General features: G+C 39.8%; 1 protein-coding gene across 5 annotated transcripts in view; it reads right to left on the reverse strand.

The window, feature by feature from the left end:
- The window catches only part of ASAP1 (ArfGAP with SH3 domain, ankyrin repeat and PH domain 1), a 115,824-nt gene extending 99,462 nt beyond the window's left edge, over positions 1–16,362 (reverse strand). For 2 of the 5 annotated variants that reach the window (XM_088179332.1, XM_088179321.1), the window contains exon 1: positions 15,727–16,125. In XM_088179332.1, the coding sequence (XP_088035458.1) occupies positions 15,727–15,852 (126 nt within the window). In that variant the 5' untranslated portion in view covers positions 15,853–16,125. Of the gene's footprint in view, positions 1–15,726; positions 16,126–16,344 lie in introns of those variants that run through there. The other 3 variants (XM_088179343.1, XM_088179338.1, XM_088179326.1) reach the window with 2 other exon arrangements.
- Positions 16,363–17,423: the final 1,061 nt, after the last annotated feature.

Genomic DNA, 17,423 nt, shown 5'->3' on the forward strand with positions numbered 1-17,423 from the left:
AAAATTTCTGAGCAGCAGATTGTTGAAATAGCATCATGGTTAATTTTCCTGTTAATGTTCTCCCCAAGACAGATGCTATTGATCAGTGGTTGTTAAAGAGCAGGATACAGGCTTAGGGCAACTTGAGGTTTGACTCAATGTGGTGGTAGTTTTTCTGGTGAAAAATTTGACAAACTAGACAATTTTTGAGAATATCTTAAGCAAGCAAACTTTTTTTCTGTTTCAACCATAGCATACAATTCAACAACAATTCTCAACTGTTCTGTTGTTCTCAACACAATGTGTTTCAATTCCTAACCATTCACTTTTCTCATTATCATATTCGAATAACTCAGGGAGTCTCAGAAGCTCTAAGTTAATGCTGCTACAAAAACGGATAACAGGATAGAATTAATATCAGGATAACAAGGATAGAACCAGTGCAATCTAAAGGGACATACACTGTCTTTCAAAACAAACTACCCACAAAAACAAAATCTACCAAGTTGTGAATTATAAACTTATTTCTGCAAAATAAAACGAGCTTTTATAGAAAAGGTTATCTAAGTCTTCTGGAAGTCTTGCTACAAGCACTGAAGCATTTAAGAGCCATCCACAGAGACTTGATATCAGTCAATTCTAGGCCCTTCGAGAAGGGCAAGGTATACAAAGTAAAACAGAAGGATGGAAAGTTGGGTGGAAAGTACCATCCAAATGTTCTACTCAAAGTCTGAGTAGAAATTCATAAAACTTCTTTTTAAAATACTGCTCAATTTAATTTTAATACTGCTGAAGTTTTTAAACATCGCTTTCCCTTTCCTCAGCTGAAATGGAAGTTTTCTGACTCACATTCTGGAGCAATAACATGATGCTTCAACTCATTAAATACTAAACTATACGTGGTCCCTAGCAGATCCTGGATCATAAACTTTCATTTTCTACATTTGGTTTTATACTTCAACACAAGGCTCACGCAATTTTTTGGAAAGCAACATCCAAGACAGCAATACATCCATGTATTATATGCACTTGAGGAGCACATCTATTATTCTGCTGTGTGCATTGCCATTTTTCTACACAAACTATCATTTCAACCAACATATTGTTCTATTCCATTTTGTTAATTCCATTATTAATAAAAAGAAATAAAAAATGCTTTAAAAACTGCACACAAAGTAAGATGTAGGGCTTCTTCAAACTCAGTTAAAAGCTTCCTAAGAATGGTCAAAATTGTTCTAACGATTAATCCACAAAATCAAAGCCCAATACAAACAAACCCATTAATTATGTGAAGTCTGTTTGAGACTACACTACAGTCAAACCAAAGCTCATGAATCAATTGAAGATCTTCCTTCTCATTAGTGAGATGCTGGAAACAGATGCCTTTGAAAGTCCCTTCCAACTCAAACCATTCTATAATTCTACGCCACCCTAAACTTACCAACTGTCTTTAAGTTTCAGGAGAGAAGTGACATGCCTGGGTCAACTCTTTATGCATCAGCTTGATTCAAATTAAACTCCCATATTACTGAATAAAGAGCACTGGTTGTCTATATACTGCACGTGCATTGCTTACTGGGCCAAAAACCACAGCACAGACACAGAAAAGCAGCAGCTCCACTCAGTTTTATACCAAAGTGTGTGTACATTTTTTGTATTGATGTGTGTGAATATAACCTGACACAAAGGGTAAAAAGTAAGGTTAGTACTGAACACAGAAGCCCAGTTGCAGTTTCCATGCACATCTTAATTGTTACCACATGCAAAACATATGCCTAAATGACCATCTGTCTCTACTGACTTTCATTTTAATTTATCCCAGTCCATCTTCCTAAAAGGCTGAGTGGCGCTCAATGAACTGCTTTTAAAAACATTTTCAGTCTACTTGCATTATAAACGTCTAGGTTTGAATGTTTTCCCTTCCTGTTAAAATTACATGCTACTCAAATCCTGCACTGAAAACAGAAATATGACATTTTCTTTTGCCATTTCATGAGACTCTACTATACTCAGAATTTTGCAATATGAATTATTTTACCTGGGACTCTGTCAAAAACAGTAAGATGACCTATCAGAGTTAACATCTTCCATTATGGTTAAAAGTGTCCACTACACCAGCGTTCTGTAAAGTTTTCTATGGTCAATTAATACAATCTATTGCCTTCACGTGGAGATCTCAGTATCCTCTTCATTCAGCTAGGCTACTCAACTTCTAGGCAAGTTCTCAGAAATTAAGAAATACCAATTATTGGTCATCTGGAAAACATGCTACATGATTTTTTATTACCTCAGACAAATTTAGTAACTGGACAGGGACAAACCCACTACTCTAATATTCAGCTGACCAAGAGATATAAATTTCTGTTTCCTGCAGTTGCTTTTCACAGACAGGAAACAACAGTAAAAAGACTTCCAGCATGTATAAGCAATAGTTAAAAATTCACACTATCAAACCCTAGTATTTTATTTAACTCATCTACAGCTGTTTTGAGAGTGATCTAATCTTTATTTTAAAACTCTCAACTGTGGTCAAGCTTTAATTTCATTTGCAAATTCTTCTAGCAGAAGCGCCATAAACTTCCCCACATGGAATTATTCAGAAGGTTGGTAGCCCAGTCCATAATGACTGGGAAGTCCTTCAAGCACTGCACTTCACTCACTGACATACAGGAATCACTAACACGTAGGGTGATTCTTGCACCTAGTAACATTCTCTACAGGTGCATCTACTTGCTTTTAAAGCCTCAGGCCAAGCTCCAGCTCTACTTAATGCTGCTTTATGATGAACAAAGTTCAGGTTTTCTTCCTCTACCACAAGATTATAGGTTTGTTTCAAATTAGAGTCATATAGCAACTTGATGAGAGAATGATACTCCAAAACGTCCTGTTGAGTAATTCCAAATCACAGCCTTCTGGTTTAACTTTTGGCACATAGACAAATGTCCAGGTGCATGTTTGAAACAGGCAAAATCATTCTATCAGAGAAGAGGCATCCATCCAGATATCATTGTACACATTGTACATGTGCTTTCAGCATACTCCAACTACAAGCAAAATATCATCACTCTACCAGTAGCTTCCCAGTTTGAGTCATGAACCAATCAATGATTTCATACTTATCCCCAAGTCTGTAATTGTTTCCCAGGTTTATAATATGAACTATGCTCTGCACCAGCTACATTGTATTAACTCCTCATTTCCCTTTGCTTTTCTCACAGTGAACACACACGGGCTGCCTCCAAGAAACACCTGTATTGCTATAAGAACAATCACACTATACCATGCTCACTGCAAGACAAACGAGGCAGTTTTAATGAGTACTTGTCAATTTAATTGATGAGTTATCTAATGGCATACACTCATCTGGACCCAATGAAGTAGCACCATTACTTGCAGCAACAAGTTATATGTCATGAAGCAATAGAGATTATGACAGAAAAAATAAGGCAGGAGAGCTCTTTATTGTTACCATCAAAAGGCAGCAATAGAGAACAAAAATTAAATCAAATCAAATTGAAAAGGAATACACAGAAAGGGAGAAAACTGCTTTGTATGCAACCAGGTTTGCCTTCCACACAAACATTAAAGCTATGGAAAAATACCCATGATTTTGTAAGATTCAAAGAGACATGAATCGCTTTCATATTTACAATATGCACAATATTCACTGATTCATTTTAAAGGAAGCTGCTTTGCTGCAACTTGTTGCCTAATTAAATAGGATGAGAAAAACAGGAAGCTGTACTAAGCTACACATGAGTTCAGCAAATAGATCAGGCTTTGCTGAAGTAAAGCAACACCATTACAGCTGTTTCAACCACAGAAAAAAACATTTTTGAAAAACCTGTCCTAGACATGGTGGAAAAAAGCAAGCAAGGAAGCATATGGAGCACTTCAAATGAAATGGGGAGACAGGGAAGGGCAGGAAGTGAATCTGAGGGTTTAAGTAAGCAGCAAAGAGCTTCATTAAACCTGCAAAGTGTCAGCAAAGAAAAAATGGCATTTCTTCTCATGTTTTCTCTGCCAGTTTAAACAAGGTCTCCTTCCAAGCACTTCCTGTGAAAGCTTGGCAACAAAACTGCCACTAGAGTATTATAAACATTTTTCAAAAGGAGGGTTTAGACAGACCTAGCATCTCTTTCCTTTTAACTGTACTAGTGAGCAGACAATATTTGGGCACTTGGGCTTTTGCAGGTGACCTAAAAAAAAAAAATTTACTTCTCTGTGTGTTTGAATCACATCATCTAAGGAACACCACCATTTTCTCCAAATCTGTGAGCAGACAGTTCCGGTGTCATAACACTGAAAAAACACTTTAAGTAGGTCTTTACATCAAAGAGTCTCTTTAGACTTCTTTCATCCCACCATGAAAGAGGCTAGAGGTGGGAGAAGGTAACCACAACCAACCAAACAGGCAACAAAAAAACACCCACCACAAAATATCTCCTAAAAATAATACAATTTTAAGTGCTGGAACCATGACAATATACTAGAAAACTAATATATATATATCCATCTGCCTTGCAGAACAATCAAAATTTTATTGGTTTGCCCAAGTAGCTTTTCCCAAATCAAATCATAAAAGCTTAATTTTGGCAAAGTCTCATATGAAGAACAATTTGCAAAATAAATCAAAGCATCATTTATAAGGTTTGGAAAATGTAGTGTGAGACCAGTTTTGTAAAAACAAATAGTTCTGTCAAAGCATTTAACGCAACTTCATTCAACTTGCTTTTTCAAGTTAGTTATAACTTATTGTCTGCTCTAAACTCATTGTTTTAATACATTTCAACTTCATGACTAATACAGATAATATAAGTACTTTTCTAAGATAAGATATTGGATTGGACAACAGACAGTCAGGATATCCATTTGCATTGTCATAGCATCATCATTCTTCATTTAACAATTTTCTCCATAATTTTGACACTTAGTAAGGGAAGAAAAACACAAAGTCAAAACACAACCAACAACATCCATTTATCTTAGATTTAAGCTACTTCCTTAAAATTGTTAGTTAAAAGTCATCTACTCCTGCTGATTTCACAAACACCATCACCATTGTATATCACATTATTAAGAACACAGGGATGAACCATCATGGTCCTGCTTACTTACAACGTGGCACACCCTGGCACAATCTGCACACTGTTATACTCATCTTGGCATCATTCAACTTTATTAAAATTCAATAGTTTCATAAACTGACAGCAAACAGTTTTTGAAGGTTGTAAGCAGGCACTCTGTCATTACTGAACAAAAGCATCCTGTTTGTTTTAACATCACCACTACCTTTTTCTAACAGCTGTCTTCACTTCCTTACTATACACTGCACAGAACAGCTCAACTAATTTCACTGTGTGGTACTTTCAAGACTAGGACACTGACACATGGAAGTATTAATTAAAATGGTTTTGTTTGTTTTGCATGAGAATCACATTCATGTACTTTGATTGTCATGTGTTTCTTACATCACCAGCCTTGACTTCTGTAAGGCCTAGGACATGGTCACACACAACATCCTTGTCACACATTAGAGACACAGGTTTGATGAATGAATTATTTGATGGACAAGAAATTGGTTCCATGACCACATCCAAAGAGCTTGAATCAATGGCTCAACTTCCTGCACCTGGATCCAGGCAATGCCCTATATCAGAAGGCTGGGGGATGATTGGGACAAGCAGTGTCAAGAACACCTTGAGGATTTTGGTGGTTAAAAGAAAAAAAAAAAAAAAAAAAAAGTCAGACATGAGCCAGAAATGTGCAGTTGCCAATTGTACCCTTGGCTACACAAAGAAAAGAGTGGCCAGCAGGTTGAAGGAGGTGATCCTCCCCCTCTATTCTGCCTGGAGTGCTGTGTCCAGCTGTGGGGTTCCCAACATAAGAGGGACATGGACCTGCTGGAGTGAGTGCAGAGGAGGGTCACAAAGGTGATCAGAGGGTCAGAGCACCTCTGCTATGAAAGCAAACTGAGGGCACTAGGGTTGCTAAGTCTGGAGAAGAGAAGGCTCCAAGGAAACTTTATAGCACCTAAAGGAGGATACAACAGGGCTGGAAAGAGACTTTCAACAAGAGCATGTAGTGATAAGACAAGGGGAAATGGCTTCAAACTGAAATACAGTAGGTTTAGATTAGCCATTAGGAAAAAAAATCCCCATATTCTATGATTTTAGAAAATACCTTATCAAAAATACCTAACCAAAATAGGATATTTAAAACTTAGTTTGGTATCATAACAAGGCACAACTCTCCCAACAAACAAAACCTGCTATATTTATTCTTTCCTGCCTCCTCCATCCCTAGCAAGTTTTTCTGAAATGCTACTAAAAAAAGATAAAGTTTTGTATTAAGGACACTTCTTCAGGGATATTTCCTTCTTCAGTCCAAAATTCTTGCTTTGAGAATAAAAAAAATCAAAAGATATTTTACTGGAAAAGTAAAATATATTCCGAGAGGAAAGAAAATTAGTGTAATAAATTCAAAGTGGGAGCTCTAGAATTCAAAATTCAAATCACTTTCCTATGAAGAATAGTTAATAATAAAAATTAATCCAGCAGAAACATAGTTAAGCTGTAATCTAGTTATAACCTTACAGAATAAATTAGCTGACTCTAGAAGTACAGATTGATAATTTTAAAGGAATTATATAATTTTCCAATATTCAATAACTATTCAAACTATTCCTAAAAATCATACAAAGCCCCAAATTTGATAAGCTTTTTTAGCTATACTTTTGCAGAAGTGTGAGTAGTATCCCATTTCCTCTACTAAAGCAGTCTTTCACTGAAGGAAAAAAATTGCCAATTTTGCTTACATCAGTTTTATTAGGTTTAAATGTGCTGTTTTTCCAAGAATAAGCTCACTGTAAACTTCTACCTGAAAATACAAAAACACATTCATGAAACTAAACAACCACTTTACTCTGCCTCCTTATGTTCTAAAAGATTAAAATCAGGCAGTCCAAACAATTTTAAGGAGCCTACTTCTACAGTCAAGTGGAGTTTTGACTGTCTCTGAAGACAAGAGGTTTCACATTCTCTCTGAGTACTTGTCCACCAGACTCATGGTTCAAAACAAACAAAACCCCAAAATAATAATAATAAAGAACCACAAATACATCCTCCCAAAACCTTCTCAAAACTAATCAGAATTTCTGCGTTATCAGTGTCCTCCCCTTACATATACTACATACTTGGAGAAATCAATATGACCACAGAACATGACTTAGTCTCTTGTCTAAGGTTGAAGAAGTCTAATTTTCCCTCATTAAGTGATGTGCTCTAGACCCTTAATGATCTTGGGCATCCTCACCTGGACTAGTGGCAGCCCATAATTTCTTTCATGTATTGGTGAACCCCAAACACACTACATCAGATGTGGTCTCACAGTTGCTGACAGAGGAGAAGAACCACTATTTTCTGGCTGCACTTTTACTAACACAGCCCAGTACGTGGCTGGCCTTTGTCATTGTGAACCCACACTCAACATGTCTTGAGTCCAAGGTTCTTCCTTAGAAAACTGTCATCTGCCAGCCTGTACTGCTGCACATGGCAACTCCATCCATCCCTGGGGCAGGATTTTATATTCCTCTTCAATGAGTCACACAAGGCTCCTCCTGTATCACGCCACTTCTCCAGGTCCCACTGAAGGGTGACTGCTGCCCGCACATGGAACGACTTGGTATCGCCCAAATAAACTTGACAAGATCACACCCAAGCCCACTGTCCACACAATTAAAATAGTTCTAATCCCAAAACTGATCCTGGAAGGCACTGGTGCCACTTGCAACCTGCTGCCAGCTGGACTTTGCTTCACTGATCCCCACCCTCCAGGCTTGGCAACCCAGTCCATGTTCCACCCACCCTGCAGATCCCTTACCTGGTCCATCTCTCACCAACTTGCACAGAAGGCTCCCAGAGCACACCGTGCCTAAGGTCTGACAGTCCTACAGATTGTTGTTTAGCAGGAAGTTACCTCCAGCACCATACTGATTTTTAGGTCTTAACCAAGAGAAAACCAAGAAATTAAAAGACTCTACTGGCATCGTAAGTTTCCATTTCTGCATCAGAAGAGAGTTTTGTATTTTTTCTGTTCAGAAACTTAACAAGAATGATAAAATAAGAATGGTCAAGATAAAGGTGGCTATTTAAAAGAAAGAAAAAGCATACACTTTCCAGCTTAACCATAGCACAACTTCAGACCTCTCCTTTTCACCACTGACTGAAAGAGACAAGGTGGCCACGTGCACCCACACATGCACATCTATGTGTGAAAAGGAGGAAATGGGATCCTTACAGCATTTTGTTGCATCATTAAAGGAAAGGTTTTCCATAATCACCACAATCAAGCCCACTCTACTATAAAATCTTACTTGACAAAATGCTTATACAAAACCTCAGCATTAGCCCTCTGATAGCAATATTTACAACCCATTATATATAGATATAGATAAATAACATAGATCAACACTCTCTCTCTTTAGAAATATAAAATAACTGTTTGCTGCACTTCTCAGCAGGGAACAGACTTTCAGCTGCACTCCCTTAGGAAATGAAACTCATGCTATTATCTCAGGGGTTTTCCTTTGTACTCACCAATAAATTTAGACCTCTTGGCCAGTATCAAACAAACGTGGCTGAATAGTCTCTAAGAGAAGTACCAAAATATGCTACTAACTGGACTCTGAGAAGTTTCCCATGAGATATAAAAACACTTAGTTGAGAGCTCTTTTTTTAAGAACATGCATATATTGCCTACCTTTGCACTTGAAACAATACTGATAATTAGCATTCTAGGCTTGATTCTGCCTAATGGTTTTATTGCAAGGCACTACTCCATTCAAAATGAGATGTTATGATCGTTCTTACAATTATCCTCTGTAAATTTGCTTCATGTCTGCTGATAAAAATTATTAACAACCATCTTCATTCATATTATTACAAATCTCAAAGACAGTTATGAAAATTGAGTTCTCTCTTTGTAGTAAGAAAAATACTGGAAATTAAATCAACCAATCTCTTTCTGTTCTGAATTGTTCACGTGCAGTCCTTCAAAACACCCTGCTGAAATACAAACATGGCTTTGTGGGCTGTTTCCCCCTCTGTTTTCTTCAAAGTACTCTTTAATTGCTTTTTAACTACGGAAGGTGTCTCCACAGGACTCAAATCTAAACATTAAACTCAACTTTAAGTCATGTCACTTTAAGTGTCTCCCCTCCATCGGGGCCAAGTTCCCATGACTACGTGGTACGCACTCTGTCAGGGTTTATCTGCACAGCATACTGAACAGAGTGCACCAAAGAGCACTTTCACAGCTTTCTAACTGATGAGTAAACATGAAGAAGCCTGTTGGGAGTTCAAAACAAGAAGCAGTACTTCTCAAAAAAACATACGAGGTACCAAATGCAGTAATTACTTTCAAAAATATGCCTAAAATGAATACTAATTCTCAAAAGGCAAAGCTAATTCATTTGCTGTGACTGAAACTGTGAGCTACCAGTGAGTGTTTCTTATTTTTCCTCATATCAGTCATATTTAAGTAAAAGGAGATTGCCTGCTTATTACAGCCAAATGCTTTGACTACTATCAAATGAAGGGTAAAACTGATTACATGCTAAATGAATAAATACTGTAGCATGCAAATATAAAAGCATCCTCAGCTGCATTTTAAATACAAGACACTGCTGTCAACTCCACCTGTATCATTTTTTCAGTATTGTGATCAGGAGCCACCCATGTGCTCTCACTCTGGCCTCTGCATTTCAGCATTCTCAAGTGCCCACCTTCACACTTCTGTTGCAATTCGTCATTCAATGCAAAAGCAGCAACAATTATCCTGAGTTTTATTAACTACACAAATAAACTTTTGTTATCTGTTATTTTTAGGATGATTTGCTATCAGAAGCATATTTCTTCAAAAACTGAAGATTGCTCATGGTCTGTTACATAAAAAAAACCAGCTCTGAAGTACAAAGCTCTCTATGATGCAAGACTGCTTCTAACTGCCATAAGTAATATTTTACAAGGTTAGGAAAAGCTGGGTTTAAGTCTAGTACTGCTGGAGTTGCCTGGATTCACCTCCTAAAAATAAAAATGTATTTTAATAAAAAAAATAAGAAATACGAAGAATAGGATGCTACAATTTATTTGTTGCAATTATATAGAATGATGCTTCAAAAGAAATTGACAGAAATGTTTCTATTGCTTCATTCTCTTCACACACACAAAATAGAACCTACCCATTATCACAGTCCAGGCTAATGAACAAAGTCTGTGCATAATACCAACAAAAGTTGATTTAGAATGGAAAGGCTCCTGTTCTCGTGCATGGTTTCACCTGCCTCCCTTGACAGAATACTTTGCCACTGGAAAAGGATCTTGTGATGGAAAAGTGTATGAAATCACCACAGAATATCTGCTCTTATAGCAGTTCCAGTGCTACACAAGTTTCAACAAAAATTATAAGGAGAGAAAAATGCTGTCCCCTCACCCTCAAGCCATAAGTCCTTCCTCACAGTAGAATAAGAAATATATGCATAAACTGAAGCCCAAAGGGAAAGCTACATATGGCAAACTGTGAAAATGATTCATACACACCACATTTTGAAATAAAATTTTTAAAAGGCAAAATAAAAAAAGTAACAACCCCATACTTTCCCTTTTCCCATCTCTAATCTTAGAGATGTATCCATGACATGAAGAACAACATGAGAAATCTTCTCCTTTCAAGCTATGTTAGATTGTACCTGACTTGCACTGAGAACAACAAAATGTGTATGAGGCTGAGCAGGAGCCAGACAGTCATTCTCTTACTGATGTATATGCACACATCTGTTATAGGACCAGCTTAGACTGACAGACAGCTGTGCTCAGGCAGATCAGCACAGTGAGAAACACAATGACCAATAATCACTGCAGGAATAGTGCTGTGGTTTTGTTTTGGTTTTTGTTTGTTTTTTTTTTTATTAAAAACCAAAACATTAAAAAAAAACCTGAAAGCAAAACATAAACATATCTGCAGCCAATCTAATTGTCAAAGACCACATTTTGAGTTTTCAGCTTCTCACTCAAATGCAAAAGAAAGAAAGAAGTAACATTAATCATTAAAGATATTCAAGTATTACAGAAGAACAGTAAAACAGGCATTAAACTGCAAAATAAGCATCAGACACAACAGAAGCTATTCTCTATTTTATCATCAGCTTCTAGCTGTCGCTTTGTATCTACCAGCCTGACAACAGAGAATTTAAATATTTAAGTTTAACCTTTGTCTCCAGACAGTCCTGTACAACATCTGCTACTTTAGGAGAAAGACTCAGAACTGCCTGGTCATGATAACTGAGCTATCCCTTGAGTGCAAAGATGTTCTTTCAGCTGGAGCTGGGACACAGCAGAATGATAATCAAGACAGTCTTGTGGTGATCCCACATGTGCATTACTTATTCTCAGAACAGATGTCATCATTCTCTAAAAATTCCAAAGAGCTCACAAAGTAATATTAACTCAATGATTAAAATCAACTTTTCAAAATCTATTTGAGTAATACAGATCATGGAGCTTCTGTGGATATGAAAGCATGTCTAGTCAGAACAAAGCAGAGGCTGTATTTTCAGAGATTGTATCAGTAATCTGCCTATATTTGCCATTTAGGATTTTTCTGGTTTAAAAAAGTAATTAAACACCCATTTACATATGCAATAATTCCCTCTTCATATGTTCATTGTAGATTCATATAATAGTTTGGGTCAGAAGAGACCTTGGTGAGTGAGCACCTAGTTCCACCCCCTGCCATGGGCAGGGACACCTTCCACTAGACCACGTTGCTCAAGGTCCCATCCACACTGGCCCTGAACACTTAGAGGGATGGGGCACCCACAGCTTCTCTGGGCTGCCTGTTCCAGTGTCTCACCACTCTCCCAGCAAAAAATTCCTTCTCTATATCTAATTCAGTTTAAAGCCATTCCCCTTTGTCCTGACACTCCATGCCCTTGTAAAACGTCCCTCTGCAAATCTCTTACAACCACCTTTAGGCCCTAGGAGGCTGCTCTAAGGTTTCCCCAGAGCCTTCTCTTCTACAAGCTGAAGAACTCCAACCCTCTCAGCCTTTCTAAAGAGGAAAGGTGTTGCATTATAAAAGACACCTCCCATCTGCAGGCATTTTTTGCACGAATGTAAGATTATGCTGAAGAAATCAGCAGAGAGGAGTATAGACTGCAAATTCTCCTTAACTCAATCTATAGTACAATATACTGGTTGTTTCTCCCTCTATGAATTTGAGTAAGAGCCCTATTATTTTAGCAATAGAATGAACTTTAGAATGTTTACTTGAGGCAATTATATAACACTCATGATCTAAAAAATATAATAAAAATAATCTTGCAGTTTTTGGTAATTATTGTTAAAGATGTCTAAGCCTAGCTAGACCTGGCAGGGTCTTTTTTCCTTTTTTTTAATCTGGTGCGACTAGATGACAAAAATCTAAACTTGGTTTCTTAAAAGAAAAAAAAAACCTTGCAAGTATTCCCAAGTTTCAGTCGTTTCAAACAATGTAGCATGAGACCTTCCTACCAATAAACTGCTATAGAGTAGCATGTTTTTACTACTGTCTTTGCTAATATTATGACAGATTTAAATAAAGTTTGGGTGAAGGATGTTTTTTCGTCTTTTTTTTTATTAAGATGAGAACAGAGAAGTCTTTTGGAGGAGCACTCCCATGGTTCTCATTTTGTGAGCTAGGCCTTTGTGTTTTGTTGGGCCTTCCACTGAAAACTTACTGAATGAAAACTATCAGAGTCAGTAAAAAACGTCTGCTCTGATTTTTCAGTTGAAGCTTGTTCCAAAATTGCATCTAACTGGATCCAAAATATCCTCGGAAAATGCCTTTAATTATAATAGGGAAATAGTTGCAAATAGGAGATAATATGTAGCAATCACTCTGCTGAACAGGCTGCCCTTCTACTGACCGACAAGCAAGTGAAAAAATCAGCATATGAGTCCATCACCTCCTGCTATTTCAGAAAACTTAATAGTTGTGATGCAGGAACAGCAAGTGCACAATTTTTTAATAACTTTAGGGAACTAGGCAGAGGCATCCACACACAAAACCATTTTTTTTGTCGCGTTCTTTATGAAAAGGTGTTTCTGATCTAGCCACTGATCTGAGCTACAGTAGGAATTACACCGGCCTGAGAGGCTGGGACACGGAGCTAACTTTTGTTAAATCTGTTTAATTTCCCTTCCATTTCTGTTCAGAAAATAGTTCCAGTTTGCAACCATACTTAGAATAAAGAAAATAATTAGTTAGCTTACAGTCACTGGGGTAGGTGCAGACTGTGCTGAATTAAATTAGCTGTAAAATAACGACCTAAGATACTTCAGGCAGCAGCGCCATAACAGCATGGAGCCTGACACTGCCTGCAAAAGCTCAGAGAGCTCCAACCCAGATGCAACATTCAGCTAAAAATCAAACAGCTGAAAGGATGGAATCATCCCCTTCGCCTTAACACAGCAGACTCAACACTGAAGTTCAGGAGCTGCTTGAAGAGCTCTTAGGTCATCCTCAACACATCAACAGCAGCAGCAGAAGCAACAGAACACCCCCTTCAACCATTTATTTTCAATCCTGTTCTCTGTTTCACAGAACTCACTGCTTTAGGTAAGTAGAGGTACAGAAACCAACCCAGCTAGAAAGCAGCAGCAGCAAAACTCTGTCTTCACTGTAATTGTAGCTTGCATATACAAAGACTCCAAAGAAGCCTTTTGCTAGCCACATCCTGACTGTCTGCATTTCCCCATGCAAATTAATAACTATAAATTTAAGAGAGTCACAGATTTTTTGCACATGTAACTGTAGAGCTTGTTTAAATCTTGTTTCCCACCAAATAAAGCTTTTTTGTATTTACAGACAGCAAAAAAATTATGCAAAACGAGTCCAGTTTAAACTGCAATCAGTTTAAATAGGGCACATATAACAGTTATACAAACAAAAGAAATTCAAAGAAGAGCAACAAAAGTATCAGAAGCACCAACCATTCTTTATTCCTCTGATTACTGCTGTCAAATCTGACATAAAAACTTCTAGAATACACACAGTCCACACAAATAGTGCAGAACACTGTGTATTTATCTTCTGTATTTTGTTTCTCTTTGGACGGGCATTATCACATTCAGCCTGCACCGATGTATCTCCCAAACCATGAAAGCATTACACTGTATTCTTACCCTAGAAGTAAGTCTCCAGTGATGACAAAATATGTATTTTTACTTAATCCTATGCATGCTGTCAACTGTACTAATAAGCATATCAATGGTTGCACCTATTCCACATAGTTAAGACCAGGGGGCAGTAATTCTGTCAAACACTAAACTAACAGGTTGATTTTTGACAAATCTATCAGCGGCCATGCCTTAGTTACAAGAGAAAAGAAAAACCAAACCAGTTACAGTTATGGAAAAGTTACAAATGCTAATCTAGGTTACATAATTAAAATAAAATACGTAATTTAAAATGTAAACTTACAATCGCTCTAGTCAATAGCACTGTGACAATTTTGAACAGAGACAGTTCTTCTATTAAAACTCTAGCTGATCTGAATCCTGTGGAATTATATTTCCATATCCAAGACTATCAGGCAAACACCATAATTAAATAATTAATACTCTTTCCTTGCATACCAAATGTTTTGCTCATGCCAACACATTCAGCAGAACTAAAAGACTATTAAATCCATCTCCTAGAAACGTACTGGCTCCTGAAGAATCGACAAATATTTGATGAACTAAGTGTATAATCCAAAACAACAACTAACTGCAACCTATGCAACAATAGCAAAAATCTGTCTTCTTTCAGCCTCATTATGTTTGTACCTTCAAGCAAGCACAGGGCAAGAGAAGAGCTACACACTGTCTTGTTTTAGTCATTTGGAAGACATTTCCTCATAACCACTGACCTAGTCCATAGGAAATCACTCTGAAACCTCAAATAGGAAGCACTGGACTGATATTCCTTGGAAACCAGCTCTGGAAGTTTACCCATTTTCATGCTCCTATTTCTTGACAGCAGAGCAGGGTGAACATTTAAATGACGCTCATAACAAGCATGAAAAAACCTCAGCACTGAGGCTTCAAGGTTGAAGCGCTGAGACTGTATAATCTCTTCTGCTGCATTATTATGCTCCTCTCCTTCCACCAATTCTGTTTTCATATTATTTCCCTCACTTCACATTCATCTCTTCGTCCTTACCACATTTCTTAAACCAAGTCTCCCTTGGCAGATTTCTGCAGAGTTCTGCGCTTGATGTAACGAGTGGCAGGGGAAAACCTCTACTAACGCTCCCAAGCAAAACTCACCCTTCAACTTCCCTTTAAAAATCCCAACATTCACGCATTTTTTCTACTGCAACAACTGACAACACTGAAAACACCGAGAAGTACCACAGCAACATTTACATTCGCTGCTTTACGCACTAATCTTTGAGACGCCAGAGCAGGAAAGCTTTCTCTAACTAGCTCAACACAAGGGCAAAGTCCCACAATTAAAAGACCAGATTACATGCATACCAACGCCTCTGGCTCCTGTGGATTTGGGCGGGTGGTGTTGCCCCGTCCCTGATGCTCTCTCAAAGGCATAGAGAAAAAAAGAAGAAATAAAAAGGAGAAAAAAAAAAAAAAAAAAAAAAAAGAAAGAAAGAAAGAAAGAAAGAAAGAATAAGGATAAAAAACAAGGGATGGGGTGTGGACGATTTACCTCTTCCAGCAGCGTGACCGTGTTCCTGCAGTTCTGCAAGCGGGTGGTGAAGCTGGAGGTGGTCGGGGAGTTGTAATCCTCTGTGGTCTCGGCGATGAACTCCGACACGGTGATCTGGTCCGGCATGATCCTGCCCCACCGGTAAAGCCCAGGAGAAGCCGGGCACACAGATCCGGAGAGAGGGGAAGCCAAGTTTCGGGGGAAGAGGTGGAGGGGGGAAAAAAAAAAAAGAAAACGAAAAAAAAAAAAAAAAAAAAAAAGCAGAGGGAAGAAGATGTTAACAGCCAGCAGAGACCCGCAGCATCAAAGCACCAGAGCCGCAGAGGGAGGCTGAGGCTTCGCCCTCTACATCCAGGCTCTCCCCGGCCGCCCCCTCCTCCTCCGGGCAGGAGGTGAAGGGGGAGAGGCCCCCGCACGGCGCCCCTCGCTCGGCCCCGCCGGTGGGGAGCGCTCCCACGGCCGCCTCCGAGCAGCCCAGCCCGGCCCCGCCGCGGCGCTGCGGGGAGGGCGGCGGGAGGGGAGCGGCGACCGCGCCGGGCTCAGCCCCTTTCCCCACCCGCGCCGACCCCCCCACGCCCCCCGGCCCGGCCGCTGCTCCCGCCCGCGTCGAGCACTGACTTGTGCGGGCTCGGGCTGCGCCCCCCGGGCGGGGGAGGCGGGGCCGGGCCGGGCGCGGCGGGGCCGCGGGGCCGCGCTCACGGGCACGCGCCGCCCGCCGCCGCTACGCGCGGCAAGGAGGAAACGGCTCCGCGCAGGCGCGGCCGCCGCTCCCCTCCCCCGGCCCCGCGGTTTCTGAGGGGGGGAGGCTGCCACTCTTTCGTTTTCTTATCATGAGAAAGGGCTTTCTGGTGGAAGCTGACAGGGTTGGAGGGTGCTGGGCTGCTGTACTGTCCCTAAGCGGGAGAATGAGCTTCCTGTGCCTTCTGGCAGCGGGGAGGGACTGTGCCCGCTTCGGGCTGCGCGTCCGCTCCCGATGCAGGGAACCCCCAGGACGAGTCAGGGTCTATTGGGTTTTTTCCCCCCCTTCCCTCAGTCCGTCACAGCCGCTCGGAGCCCCATCCGCCCGTGATGTAGAGGCGAGGATTCCTGCAGCCACTGCTGAGGGAGCCATCCCTCTCGGCAGTGTTGACTGCATAGGTTTTACGCTCCTTAGACCTAGTTAATTTTTAAGAAGTGCTGCTATGATTCAGAGAAGCCCTTGGAGTTGGTACTGCTGATTTTGCGTTGCTAGTTCTGTTCCTGAGTCCTTGCAGAGCAGAGCTGTGTCCGTGCTGCCGTGGCCGGGTGGCACAGCCCAGTGCTGTGCCCCAGCAGCAGCGCTGGCCCGGGACCTGAACCGCGGGTTTGCTGCCCTGTGTCCCCTCACATGCAGGATTTCTGAATAGTTAACCTGTCCTTTATCCATTATTACATCCTGTAACCCAGGGAACTGACAGACAGACAGCTGTGATTTTTTTTTTTTTTTTTTTTTTTTTTTTCTTTACAGCTTAGGTTTGGGGTCCCATATGTTCCTTTCTAAAGAAGGCTAAGTCTCAGGAGGCTCAAGTAATTGTAGTCATCTGCTGCATTAGTGTGATTTATTTAGTCATACTGTGTGATTTCCTCTTCCTTGTATTTGGGATTCTCTCCACAGAAGCTGGGCTACTCAGGAATGGGAAATATTCTCAAATTTGAACGATTGAGAATGAGCAATATTA

The sequence above is a fragment of the Sturnus vulgaris genome, chromosome 1 (assembly GCF_052056855.1).
Source record: "Sturnus vulgaris isolate bStuVul1 chromosome 1, bStuVul1.hap1, whole genome shotgun sequence".
Taxonomy (NCBI): domain Eukaryota; kingdom Metazoa; phylum Chordata; class Aves; order Passeriformes; family Sturnidae; genus Sturnus; species Sturnus vulgaris.